The 14,252-nt window shown below is 38.6% G+C and overlaps 1 protein-coding gene across 1 annotated transcript in view; it reads left to right on the forward strand.

Moving 5' to 3' along the window:
- Positions 1–14,252, forward strand: part of LOC146321064 (furin-like protease kpc-1) — a 248,404-nt gene that overhangs the window by 224,667 nt on the left and 9,485 nt on the right. The window contains exon 17 of the mRNA XM_084726094.1: positions 7,994–8,117. Coding sequence (XP_084582220.1) covers positions 7,994–8,117 — 124 coding nt within the window. The remainder of the gene's footprint in view (positions 1–7,993; positions 8,118–14,252) is intronic.

Below are 14,252 nucleotides of genomic sequence, written 5' to 3' on the forward strand. Positions count from 1 at the left end.
GTTTTGGATGATTGATGTGTTGGAGGGAGCAGCAAGGAGCTCAGGTTGGGCCAGAGCCTCAGTCTGACACACTGCTGCTTCCCTGCTGCTTTACATATGTAGACGCAGCAAGACTCCTCCTCCCCTCCCATCTGACTCTGCCTCCCGCTCCAACGCTGCCAACACTCACAGGTTCCTTTTTAGGGCTTTATTTTGAAGCTTGTGTTTATTCCATGAAAGTAAACTGAGCACTGTGTGCTTTTCTAGCAACTTCCTGTTTCACATTTTATACCTGATAGTCGCCTTCATTCACAGTCTGGGGTGCTGGGAGTTAAAGTAATCATACTAAATGATTTAGACTTCAACTTGAATATGTTTTGCCTGTTTTGCTTCATGATTTCACACAGGAATGATTGTATTCTCACTTAAGATTGTGATGGTCTGTATGCTTTTCCACCCTCACAAACACCACATTTTAATGAAAAGACAAAAAGTTTGTCATATGCAAACATCCACTCATCAAATTAGTGAAAATCTCCCCTTTTTTATTAGCAAAGAACTGTATACAAAGTAATGTCACATACTCATTGAGGAAAATAGCATAGCAAATGCATGTTTAATTCCTCTTTGAATGTCTTTGTAATATTTATTTATACTATTTTTAATTTAAAATGGTGACAATTTAAACCTAAATAAATTTGATTAGGAATTTAAAAGTAATCAGATTTAATTAGCAAATTCAATAGTGGTATGCTGGCAAACCATAAGTAAGTCTATCCCAAAAAAGTTATTGTTGAGGGCAGGAAGTGATGTATAATACAGTTTTGGCAGAATAAAAAAGTTGATGTTTTAAGTAAGCCATAAGGTGCATATCCACCTAAAGCACCTGGAACTTGTAGTCCCAGGAACTCCTTTTCAAGGAGCTAAACAGTTCCTTCAGCCCATCGTTGTCTGCTGGTCCACTGCAGTCCAAAAACATGTCAAGATCAGGAAAACCCGTCTGCTGATGTATAAAAAAGCAATCATTGTTTTAACACAACGTTTTTGAGTGTGGCTATACAACAACAATAATGGCATACATAAATAGTAAATGGGCTGCATTTATGTGGCGCTTTTCATACACACACACTCACACACACCATACAGCCACCGGTGTTCATTTTGGGCTCAGTATCTTGCCCAAAGATACTTTGACATAAGGACCGGAAGAGCCGGAGATTGATCCACCACTGTACATTGAACCTCAAACGCCCCATGTGAACATGCCATACATGCGATATAAAGTAATGGACAAACACGTTGTTGTCAGTCCATCTGTCGTCACTTTCTTCTGTAACTCCATGTTGATATGGCGAAACACACTGAACAAAAAAACAAACCAGTTTGCGGCTGCAGATTTTTAAAAATGGTGGCTGAAATAAATTTACACAAGTACTTGACCAATCAGAACCCCACCTTCAAAAAGTTCCTGTACTTTTTAAGAAATTCTACCACCTGAGCAGGAACTTTTTCAGGGGGTAAAGTGACGTCCCAGCAACTTCATTTGCAGTTAAAATACACAGAGTTCCTCCAAAGGTTCCTAGTCCATGGATAAACTACAGGACCAGCACAAATCAATTAATTTGATTGTTTACACTTATGTTAACAATGAAATTAATTTTATAATTGGTCCAGTTCCATTTAGCCACCTGAGTCTCAGGGTCCTGCTATTGTGCATGTTGGCTCACTGTCATGGCTCACTAGAACGCAACCATTGTTAATGTTATTTGTAACACCTGTGCTTTTCTTACTACAAGTCATCACGGCTGAAAAGATGTCACCTACAAAACAATCAGTGCCTGGCAGCAAAGAAAGAGCAACATTGACATTGTCGCTCATTCACTTCTTCTTCTACATTTTCTTCAGTTCCAGCAACCATCCAGTCACACCCGCTTATTATTTTCTGTAATCCACTAACATTTCTGATATAACCTTGTATCTCCAATCATTTTCATCCGCATTGACAGTTGACTTCCCATCACTCCTAGCTGTTTATGATCCACATCAAACCCTGAGTAACTCATTATTAAATATGCATAAATGTATTGAAATCAGGGAGAAAGCAGAGCATTATTTTAGTGTTGCTCACTCTAAGAATTGGGACAAAAATTATTTTGAGTGTAAGAGAGTTTTGATTTTTACTCCTCAATTATGCTGGGAAAATAGATTTTAAAAGATCAAACTCTTGAATGTTAAACCTTGTAACGGGACCTCCTAGTGAGTCACTTTGTTTTATTACATGTAGTTGTAGAGTGTAGAATAATCTGACAGAGTTGATGGAATTGACAAAATGTTACTTTTTTTTCATTTCACAGCGTAGTCATAGTGAGCAGCCATTTTTTTTTTAAGTTCTCTTAATGTTAATCCAAAAACACATTTCCAAACCTTAATTCTTATTTAGCTTTGACTTCAAAGTGCCACGGAGTTGACATATTATAATTGAAACAGCAATATTATTTCACGAAGTTGTCAAACATAGAGTGCTGACCATTGCTTGAGCAGTATTCCCGCCTTTTTATACCAGGAAGTGAGACGGGGGAGTTTAACTAACTCTTTTAATGGCTGATTAAATCATGTTTTTGTAAAAGTCTACAGGAGTTGATGGAACCTGGGACACAACTTTAAAGGGCCAACATTTCATAATAATTTATTTGAAAAACAACAGATTATAATAGCACATTTTTAGGCCTATGTTATCAGTAGGTATTGTTAATTTTAGATGTTAAAGGCTTTTAACACATAAATTACATACATGTAACATATACAGATGTATAAATGAGAAAAAAGAGCCACCAATTAAGTTTTGTCCTAATGCCCTCTAAGCACATCCTGGACTCTTCTGTCATTTTAAAATGACAGGAATTTTAGCCAAGATGTTTTTTGGCAGTAAGAATGTTAAATTATCACATCTCTAAAGATATACTGTTCTTGTCTTCATAAGGATGTTTCTTTTATTTATGAGAGCGATGAGTCTTAACTACACTTTATTAAGATTTTATAAGTTTATGTGAAGCCTTTCATTATGTCCTTTGTGGGGGACAGCAGGACGTGCTTCTTCTCATTATCAAACGTTATAAAATACTGCAGGATACGGAGCACTGATATCTGATGTCAAGCCACACAAACAAGTGGACTTTTGCACCATCCTGCATTTCTTTAATCTGGCTGCCACACAAGGCTGGATCCAACACTGGTCAGACCACCAGGCCTCTGGGACACCTGCTCGCAGAATGCACTTCATTAAATAATGGTGCATGAGAGAAGGATGCAGTGAGAAGATGTCTCTGAAGTGTGAAATGTGCAGCATGTGTCTCAAAGACCAAGAACTGCTTCGTAATGTAGAACTCAGGGCATGTCAGCCTGTTCATGTCATGTGTTTTGAGTGACCTCCACTGTCAAGATTTACACACTAAGCAGAGTTATGAATGAATTCAAATTTTACTTTATCATTTAAATGTTTGTTACAATTTGTTTTATATTTCTTTCCAATATTCATCAAATGAGAAAGAATGAAATAAAAATGAAAACTGAACATGACCAAATTAAAGCCTTGTTAAGTGGGGTCCTACATGTCACACAGTGTGTTTATTGGAAAGTTCAGGCTCATTCTGGGGTGAGGTTGAGGGACTCTGGTCGTGCAGGGAAGCCTCACACTTTGTGGTTATCAATGTGAGCTCTTTTTTGACACTTTGGACAGATGAGAGACCTTTTCAAGATTCGAGAAAGCAGCAAAAGTTCACTTCTAAACAGGTGCCGAGTCATGTTTCCCGTATTTAAAGTCTTCTGTCTTTTTGTCTCCTGTGTATCTGTCTTCCACTCTGTTTTGTTGTTGGCTACATGCATCTTTGTCACATCGCTTTCCTCTCTGTTTTTCCTCGCTATCTCTTTCTGAACTCCTTTCTCTTCTCAGGCTCACCATTTATCGCTGGCTCTCACTTTCCTCTCCCTGACACTCGCCCGTTTCGATATCCTGCCATCTCTCGCCCATCACTAATCCCCCCACCTCTCTTTTTTTTTCTCCCTCTGTAGTTTCTCTCTCTGGCTTTGAAATCCTTCCCCTCTCCCCTCTGTTCCTCTGCTTCTGCTAATCCTTTCATTTTCTTTGTCTGTCTTTTGTCTAAAAGTCAGTTTAATTTCTCCTTCTTCCTTGCCCTGGTTTTGTCTCCGCTTGTAGCTCTCACACTTTTTACTCAAACATCTTCTTTATCGTAGTACCAACTGCTCTTTTTGTAATTAGTTTTTACTCATTGATAAGGTGGTGCACCAAAGATAATATTCTATACCAAAATTGTAAAGTTATGGCATCCAAAAACAGTATTTATGGATTTTGTGGACCCCTGCTTCAGGACGGTGAATTTATGTTAAGAATTAACTTCATTTCAATCAGAATATAAAATATTTGACTCATGAAGTTTCCAAGCGACAGCGGGGTCGCAGCTCCTCAGAGAGCCATGTCGACCCAGCAGAAAGGCATGCTGGGAGGCTGGCAGGCGTGCGAGGCATATCGATCCACCTGTAGCATCCAGCTGTTTGTTTACCAACAACAAATCGATGCAGCGCTCGGCTGGGGGCCACCATGCCTGGCCTCTGGTCTGCTGGGAGCACTCACACATAACACTCTCACACACACACACACATATATATATATAATACACACACACAAACACACACACAGACATACACAGGCAGGCTTGGCAGCTGCTCTGGCAGATTTAAGGAGTTTACCTGGAGTGAAGCCTGTCTTTCACCTGCTCTGGACAAAAAAGGAGGATTTTGGGGGGGCGGCACGACCAAGTTGTCAAATGTACTTACTTTTATAACCAATTTCTCAACAAAATGTAGGCCTTGATTCAGAAGCACTCAGGTGTTCAGCTTACAATATTAATGATAAAGTTGTCTTTCACTTAAACTTGGATTTATAACTGTGTTATGCTTGAAATCTCCAGATAATTGTTTCCGATTGTGATAATCTCTCTGCTGGACTGCTCTGCCAAAGGCACCTTTGGGCTCGTGGAAGATACTGTTTCAAGTTCAAATTCAAAAAGCTAGATGAAAATCACCAGTCATTTGCTGTTATAGTCAAAGTTTAATGACAAGTTTCTCTTCTCCTTAGTGTCTAGTCTAGCATAAAGTCATCAAATTCATGACATCAAGAACTACAACTGCAACAATAGCTATAAATATTGTACATCGTTCTAAATTGAGTGGATGGCCACACCACAACTATGACAACAGTGACACATCTTTGTAATCACTTTCAGAGTGATTTACAGAGTGTTATCACTGACAGCCAATCAAAACCCATCTTAATTTACTTTACTGCATTGTTGCCTTCACAGGTAAATGTCTTCTTTCATTAATAAGATGAATTTCGGGGACATTTTCCTTTGTACAAAATAATATTGCAGGAGTGCTTTCTATCTTTTCTATTGTGTCCTCTCTCTCTCTTTTATATAAGCTAATTGGCATGTAGGAAACACCTTTTAGATAGTCTACTCTCTTTACTTTCCAACACTCCCGATTTTCCAAGGAGACTACCATTTTTCATTGCCCTCTCCCTGTTTCCTCCCAGGACCACCATTCCCCTGTATTTCTCCCAATTTATGATACATTTTCATATTTTGTAGCCTTATTACTATCACAACCTTTTTGCGGCACTGTGCAGTGTGTTTAAGCCCTGCAACTCTGAAAGTCTACTGTTTCCACCTGGATAGTACAGCTACACCAAACCAGACTTTGTGGAAAGAAGAATTCCGGTTTCTTTAGGAAAGTTCTCAAGGAAAGGGGTGTGCTTTTTATAAAAGCTGCCACGTCAATTTTTTTTTAGGTGCAGGGCAAAAAAAAAATGAATGAAAGGAAACTAATGAATATTAGTTCATGCCAGAGATTTACACAAGGTCCAGCTAGAGGGGTGAATTATTCTGTATTCTTTCCTTAATATTAAAAGTGAAAGTGTTGCATTAATTATTTTGTTTATTTGGAAACCAAAACTTTTTAGTTTCAAAATCCTCCCTATTTTTGAGGTCTCAAGGTTGGCAAGTACGTCTGCTCCAATCAGTCATTCTTATTGTGATATATAATGAAATGCTTGTATAGTGGAATATTATGTTGCAAATTCCATATAAAAAATAGACCTGAGACATACTGCCAAACTCTTTGGCAGTGATGGGTCTCTGAAGTTTGTTTGGCCCTTACTGATGTCTTCTTTGACGAACACCAGGATTAATGTTGGCTCATACAAGTACAAGTATGTGTACAAGTATGAATAAAATTTGCTCTCAAAAGACAACAACTCTTGTAACACAGCGTTGGATTATCCAAACTCTTCGTCTTTTTGTTTCTCTGATCAACATACAGCAGGCATTGGTCATCAATATCCATTTTCCTAAGCTGACTCCAGCACAGTTTGAGTGTTCGGAGCCACTGTTTACAGAACTTTAGGGTTTGTCAGTGTCTGTGCTCACGTTGTTCTTGTTGTCAAACTAAATGATATCAGCAAAATAAAAAGGAAGAATGTTGCTGATGCTGCCAGGTGAGCAGTGAAGTTGGTCCATAGCATCTCCTCTTTTATAGCTGAAGGTAGTTTGCAAGATGAGCTAAATTAACACTTATAAAACACATACAAAACACCAAAAAAAAAAAAGCATATGAAAGAGCACAAATCACAAATATTGATACAATAGAATTACCATAAATCTTAATGACAAACACCAGATCATTCATGGCCAAATGACTCTTCTCTCTTTATTAGCTGTTTGAACTTGAGCTTAACAGTATCTGAGTCATGATCAAGTTTGAGTTCAGTAATTAAGGAGTTACACATGTTGATTACACAAAAAAGACAGTCATCTGTCCAAATGAGGAAAGTGGTACCACCATCTGAGGAGCCCGGGTCTTTAGGCTTTTGTGTATGAGTGCAATATTAACAAACTTATTAAAAAGATCAAAACTTAATATTTAGGTTTTGTTTTTTGTTTTTTAAGAATATGTTCTCAGTGGAAACTTCTCAGTTTCCTATGCAAGCATTTTATTGCACAATAATGTATTATATTAAAGTTGTGATAAGCAATCCTGGAGAAAGATGGTTGATGGTTGAGTCTCATTCCCAGGATGTCAAATACTGAATGAGTCAACAATCGGCTATTTTACCAACCTGTGACTGGCCTGAAATCAAAAAGGAGAGGAGGAGCGGCAGTCTACTCTTCTCTCAGACTTCTTGGATTACAATATGCTTAATGAAACTTAACCAGCACGCAAAAGAAACCTGCTTACCCCAGCTTTGAGAAGCTTGATTACTGTAGAAGCAACTTGTGACAAAAAAATTACACAATAACTTAAATGTGAGCAGATCATGGAATACAAAAAATATTTGCAGCATATAATAGTAAACTGTCTTTAATGAGTTTAAGAGTATATAAGTTTGTTTCAGCAACCTTACTTAGTATTGGTCAGACTCGAAATGTAGTCTGTCATGTCTCTCAGTCCAGACCGAGCAGGAATTTCTGACTCTATCATCAAATAATCTAACACAGCGACCAACTCTAAAAGACTCAAATACTATGTATTCTTTTCCTTTTTTTCCCTAAAAATCAATTCTGTGAAGCATTTCCAACATATCCATCCACTTCTGGGATGTGGATGCATGTCATTGCTTCACTACAGTTTCCTAAGAACTCTTTACAGGTCAGAACTGCTCTCGGAGAGAAACAGCGTTGTTTTTTTTATGTTTGGAGGATAACAATCTTTGACCTGAAGAAGCACCATATTTGTGTCAGTAAACAATATGTAGTTGTTTACTACATTAACCAAGTAATAACTTCTTGTCACTTTTGCGATTCCCCACTTTGTCCACATGAATTCAGTCCAAACAAGTAGCTCTGGATGTTTTATTAATATTGGATGGAGGAGGAAAGTTTCCCATGTGAATCAGGGGTTGTTGGTGAAATGATGCCCTCGCTGATGTGTTTGTTTCCAGGTGACTGACCACAAAGGAGCAGCGAGGCGCTGCACAAGGCCAAATGACGAGAAGGCGTCCGGAGCCTTGCTCAGTGTAACACTCATCCTCTACGGCACCCACCACCCACACAGGACCACGCACGGTATGTGAGAGTGTCAACCACTCGCTGTGCTTTCAACACAGAGGGTTGACACATGCTCTCTGTGTACTTCTGTCAAACGACACCCACTGAAAGATAAATAAATCCATGCATCAGTTCATTTACTGTGAAAGCATTTCAAATGTTCTGTCCTGATCACTTCAGCTTTTCCACAAGCGCAGCGCAAACATTTCCAACCCTCCACTGCCACATTCTGAGAAATAAAGATGCTAACGAGAATCACAGAGTTGTTACCATAGGAGAACCCATTTTGGCTCCTGGTGGAACCTTTTATAAAGGTTTTACTTGGAATCCCTTCTGACAGTTCTACCTAGTACCCAAGAAAAAGGGTTATACCAAGAACCATCTTTGAAAGATTCCACCTAGAACCATGTATGAGAGGTTCTACAGAGAACCAGTCTAAGGTGTAGTTCCACCCAGGATCCTCTCTTGTTGGGACCCTTAGAGGGTGGAAAGGTTCTATCCAGAAACAGAGTTTTACCTTGAACACACTCAGGAGGTTCTACCCAGAACCTATTTCTATTGCGAGGATTTTATCTAGAACACACCCAGGGTTCTACAGAGAACCTTTTTATATTCTTGAACACAATCAGAAGATTCTACCAAGAACCCACCTATATTCCTAAGGTTTTATCAAGAACACACTTGGGGTTCTACCAAGAATCTTCTTAGATTCCAAAGGCTTTATCTAGAACACACTCAGGGGGTTCTATTAAAAACCTTTTTATATTTAAAAGGTTTTATCAAGAACACACTCAACGGGTTCTACCAATAACCTTTTTATATTCTAAGGTTTTTATCTAGATTAGAACACACTTAGGGAGTTCTAACAATAACCTTTTTGTATTCCAAGGATTTTATTTAGAACCCACCAAGAACCTTTACGACTCTTATATTAAAGGTACAAACAACCTTTGGTGAACCCTTGATGACAACAAAGTTGCAAAATGAGATTATGAGAAGGGTTCTCAATGGAACTCTCTTACAAAGAATGCTTGGCAAACCCTTTCTTCAAAAAAGCGTTCTTCAGAAGCAAGTGGTTCTGGGCAGAACCCGTGCCCTGTATGTAGAACCCTTTTGGAATCTTTGTCTCTAAGAGTGCATTCCCACCACCTGTCTGTGCCTCTCTGGCTGAGGCGGTGTAGTCAGAAGGAGTCAGTCGGGCCACTGACCACGGGGACTGTGATGTGTAATTACAGCATGACCCCTGGCTGCCCCCCCCCCAATCCCACCACCTCGTCCATGCCGTGTGTGTCAGCTCCCCCGGTGCCCACGACCTACGCACACACACGCACACACACACACACACACACACACACCTCGTTAACCACACCGGCACGAAGCCACAGCACCATCCTCCGTGTCCCTGTCGGGGGTTTTAGGGTTGTTAGAATCACCGAGGCATGCTGGGGGAGAGACACTGAACCAGACTTTCCTGTTGATCTTTGTCAACAGGGGTTCCCACAGGTGCAAAAAGGTCCTGGAATATCATGGACTTTTGAAAGATTGTCAGGAAAAGTCAAGGACCCTAATGAATTTACAACTTTTTCACTCCTCATTTGCCTTCAAACCAATTTTTATCGCAATTTTGCTCAAAATCAGGCAATGAAAGTACCTCAGCTCCGTTCTGGAAACCTACAAAGAGATGGAAAAGTCGTGGAATTTCACCTGAGGGCCACAGTGGGAACCCTCTCCATCAGTGTGTGTGTGTGTGTGTGTGTCTTGCTCTGTTGCTCTCTCGTCTCTTTCTGTCAAGATGCTGATCTCTCTGTTGAGAAATCAATGGCTCTCCCCCCTCCTCCTCTCCCCCTCTCTCCATCCATCCATGTATCCCTCTCCGTGCTCCTGGATCTAACCCAAGTTCAAGCTGTTAGTCAATCTGCTGTCCACACACATACACACACACACTCACACAGTACTCATTCACAGGTTCGTGCAGTGTTGCTATTCCTCAGTATTTTCCCCAATGACATCATTCTGTAGTAGTTTGCTGGCTCTGAACTTCACTCACAGTGATTTGCTGTATGCTTAATATGTTTAATATTTCATGATTTTCATGTTATTAATACATAGGATATGTAAAAGAAATGCTCAGATACCATAGATATATTATAATGACCTAGATAGTGAATGCAAAGATGGCGTCCATTCAGTCCAAAGAGAGTTGCTTGCCTGGCACATCAGCCGAAAAAGGCCTACTGAATATGTGCATTAGTGTTTCCCCCCTTGCCCCTGCTACAAGTTCCTGCTCACCCAACAGACTTTACATTGTGATGATGTCGCAGATTTAAAAAAAATTTTTTTTTTTGAACAAAAGTACTAAAATAGTTTGTGCATAAGTGTGTTCACAAATCTTTTGGGCAAAATAGTAAGCATTGTTACTAATGCATGAAGTTGCTGTCTCTGTTCTGTTTAGTATTACTAAGAGATCTCTGGTTTTATCTGCGGTGATGTAATGATTTCTGTCCAGTTCACAATCAACATTTGTGATTATTATAGAACACACATACATCCCAGTGGGAGTAGAAATTACTGAGTAAGTAATGATTACTGATTTTCTGTGACCTCGGTGTCCTCGGTTAAAGCATCTCTGTACACACCAGTTTATTATGTAGGTATACTTAATGCAGATACTAATGCAGACTACTACAGCACTGCAATGAATCATACCTTATGTTAAGGAGGGTATAATATTAGAAACAACTCTCAGTGTAATGCATGCCAGATTAGCAGCACCAGCCTCCAAAATGATCATAAAGTTGAATCAACACCTTTCTCATGTTTTCAACAAAAACTGAACATAACCTTCATAAAGGTAGAATTTATTACAGGTATGTTGTATTAAGGTTCATTTATGCTGAGCGTTTGATACCCATATGGATACAGCAGAACCTTCTGTCTGTACTCTGTGTTCATTTCATCCATAGTTTTGTACATTTTGTGAACGTTTACAGATATGGTTGAAAAAAGAGCTAAACAAGCGGAATTTGTGGGGGTTGTGTAGCCAGAAGTTCAAGCGAAACACGACCACAGGTTATGAAGTTGCAGTTTACTTAAAGGCCATAGAGACTGCCATCTACAATGCTGCCTCCACTTTTAACTTTTAACTCTTCTTTGTAGGGTAACTTTTACTCAGAGTAGCAACTAAATTCTTCATTTTCTTCAGAGATTTTTCTTTTTTATGGTTGGTGTTAGGTAAGACTAGTCACTGGCAATCTTTAGAGGAAAAAACGCTGAGTTGTAAACAGGCTATAACACAGATTATAGTTGACAAAATATTTTAACTTTTTTTAAAATTCCATGTATAGGCGTTACTTTTTTTTTACAATTGGAAAATAAAAGTTATGTTAGGCCTACAGAAATGATAAATGAAAATTAAAATGTTTTTTTTTAAAAAAAACATGGTTGTTATTAATCGCCATGTAATTTTTTTTTGTCGAAGTCACAGGGACCCACTGGAGAGAGGCAGAGGAGCAGCATGTGGCTCCGGAGCCGCAGGTTGCTGACCCCTGCTGTAGTGGATGTATTACTTAACATCCATGCTAACTTAAAGGATGCATAGAAGTATACGGGTGATGGTTATAACCTTTGAAACAGACACATCTATTTTCGTACCTAAAAGGAGCATAAATGAGCCTTTAAACTGCACCTATCTAATAAACTGCACTGAAACGAAATTAAACAGATTATTGCACAGGACCAAATTACAAATATTAGTGCTGAAAAGCGGAACAATGCAACAGATCTGGGGACTGTCTCTGGAGAATAATGATGTTACTCTTGAGAGTATTTTTAACACTTGTCATAATACATGCTCAAACCTCTGAGCCTGTTACATAATGGCTGATGACTGAGGATTTTGGTGTCAATGATCTCATTACTTATCAAGAAGTTTCAGAGTTTCCCTGAACCCTGATGAGTTCTTTTAATTTACATCACAGTAATCATCATAAATTCCAGGTTTCAGACAGATTTAAACATATATAACACTTGCATAACTGTACTTATAGCATGCATACCATAAAGTAGAACTAGCTGCATGTACAGAGCAGGAACTGTGATCCTCATGATGTCATTTACACTGAGGTGGACATATAAATGTAATTACAGTCCACTTACATTGTTCTCTGACAAACATCCAACATCTTTCATGTATCTTTATATCAGGTAGCCTGCAGATACCACTGGGCGAGCTTTACAATCACAATGTGTAGGATGAAGCTACGGGTGTCTTTTGTGATCTGGCCTCGTCCGTGTGTGTGCTTCTGTGTGTTTCTCCGCCTCTGTGTGCCGGCTTGCCCCCATGTGTGTGTTTGTTTGGTGGCTGTGCGGCAAGTGAAGGTAAATTGCTGTGATTATGTGGCAGTAATTGAACAGGGATGGTGAGTTTAATTGAGTTGTTGTTTCCTGATGTTTCTCTGTAGTAGCAGGAGCCAGCGTGCTGACAGGTGCCTTGTCTCGCCTCGCTGAGATGAGGTTGTTTTTTTTTTTATATGTATATAGATATATACTCACGTAGGCTTTGTTGTGTCTTTTTTAGCCGCCTTTCTGTGTGTTTTGTTTTAATGGTGTTTGTTTGGCTGAAGGTTATTAGTTAGTTTTAAATGTATGTGTGTGTGTGTGTGTGTGTGTGTGTGTGTGTGTGTGTGTGTGTGTGTGTGTGTGTATGTAGCTGTCTGTCAGTGCGTATGTGTATGCAGGCTTATGCATGTATCAGTGTGTGTGTTTGTATAATGTGTGTTTGAGATAAACTGTGCATGTGTTGTCTTATTAAGGCCTATCTGGTACTGGATTTTAGGGGTCGATGCTGACACTGATATTAGGGATTAAAAAAATCTTATATCAGTATATTGGCTGATATTCTTGTAGCCCATATATCCATACTTAAATCAGAGGGAGCCCTGACTCCTTTAATACAGGATTTTTAAAGTTAATGTTATCTTATTTCACTTTTACATGTGTACCTTTAATTTGTCTCGAGTTGCCTATTGCACCTCTAATAAACTCTAACATCGCTATTTTCCTTTCTTTAATGTACATAATATAGAATATATACATCAGAGTTCAGTGTTAAAGTTTTGTTTCACTTGCCTGGTTGGGAAACTGAGCATAAAATTTCAGAAAATAGTGAAAAAGGTCCATCCCAGTTTCTCAAAGTCCAAAGTGATCTCTTTAAATGTCTCATTTTGTCAGTCCAACACCCAAAGATAAGGTGATAATAAACAGAAAAAAGCAAAAGAAAAAAATCTGAAAATATATGAGAGGCTGGAAACAGCATTTTCTGCTATTTTTGCATGAGAAATCTCTTTGACCATCGATTATCCAGATAGTAATTTCCTTTTTTTACCAGTTGCCCAGTCAGGCAAGGGGGTTGCTAGATTTACTAGCCCAACATGCCATTTTACTTGCCCTAGGCAAGCGGCAATCCCTGTTGTTCAGCCCTTACTGTCCCAAATGATATCAGGACACTGAAACAGTGAACTTTAATAATTATAAATAATTATAAATAAAAAAACACAAATAGAGCAAAACATATTAACATGAATCAAGAAAAGGGATCAAATATACATAAAACGTTGACTAACAAATAGAAACAGTCTGCAATGTTCTGTTAAACTTTTTCATGAAATGCACAATAATTATCAGAGCTAATAGATTATCAGCCAATAATGGCACATTTATATTATTATCTATTATTCAGATAGTAAATTATAGTTGGTAAGTATTGGCCATAATTATATGAAAGCATTTAATTTGAATTCTTTGGCAAAAGGCTTAATAAAAGCCAAAGTATGTTTGTTAAGTTTTCAATGCACTTTACTAGAAAAAATAAATAAATAAACGAACATTTGAAGAATTAGAACCGTTCCTTGTTTTCGTAGTAAAAATGATGTCAATTAGATTTGATTTGGTCAGAGCTGCGGTATATTAAACCTTCTTTTTAAAATACAAAAATGTGAAATTATTGGTTATATGTCAGCTGGTTTGCAGCATCAGCTGAAAATCTTGAATCCCTAGTATTGGTGTATAACGGACAACATATGTGACAGTACCGATATAGAAGTGATAGGCCAGTATTGGACTGATATTGGCCACATGATGTATTGGTTGGGCTGT

The sequence above is a fragment of the Lutjanus erythropterus genome, chromosome 9 (genome assembly GCF_056507025.1).
Source record: "Lutjanus erythropterus isolate fLutEry1 chromosome 9, fLutEry1.hap2, whole genome shotgun sequence".
In the NCBI taxonomy this organism is placed as follows: Eukaryota; Metazoa; Chordata; class Actinopteri; order Lutjaniformes; family Lutjanidae; genus Lutjanus; species Lutjanus erythropterus.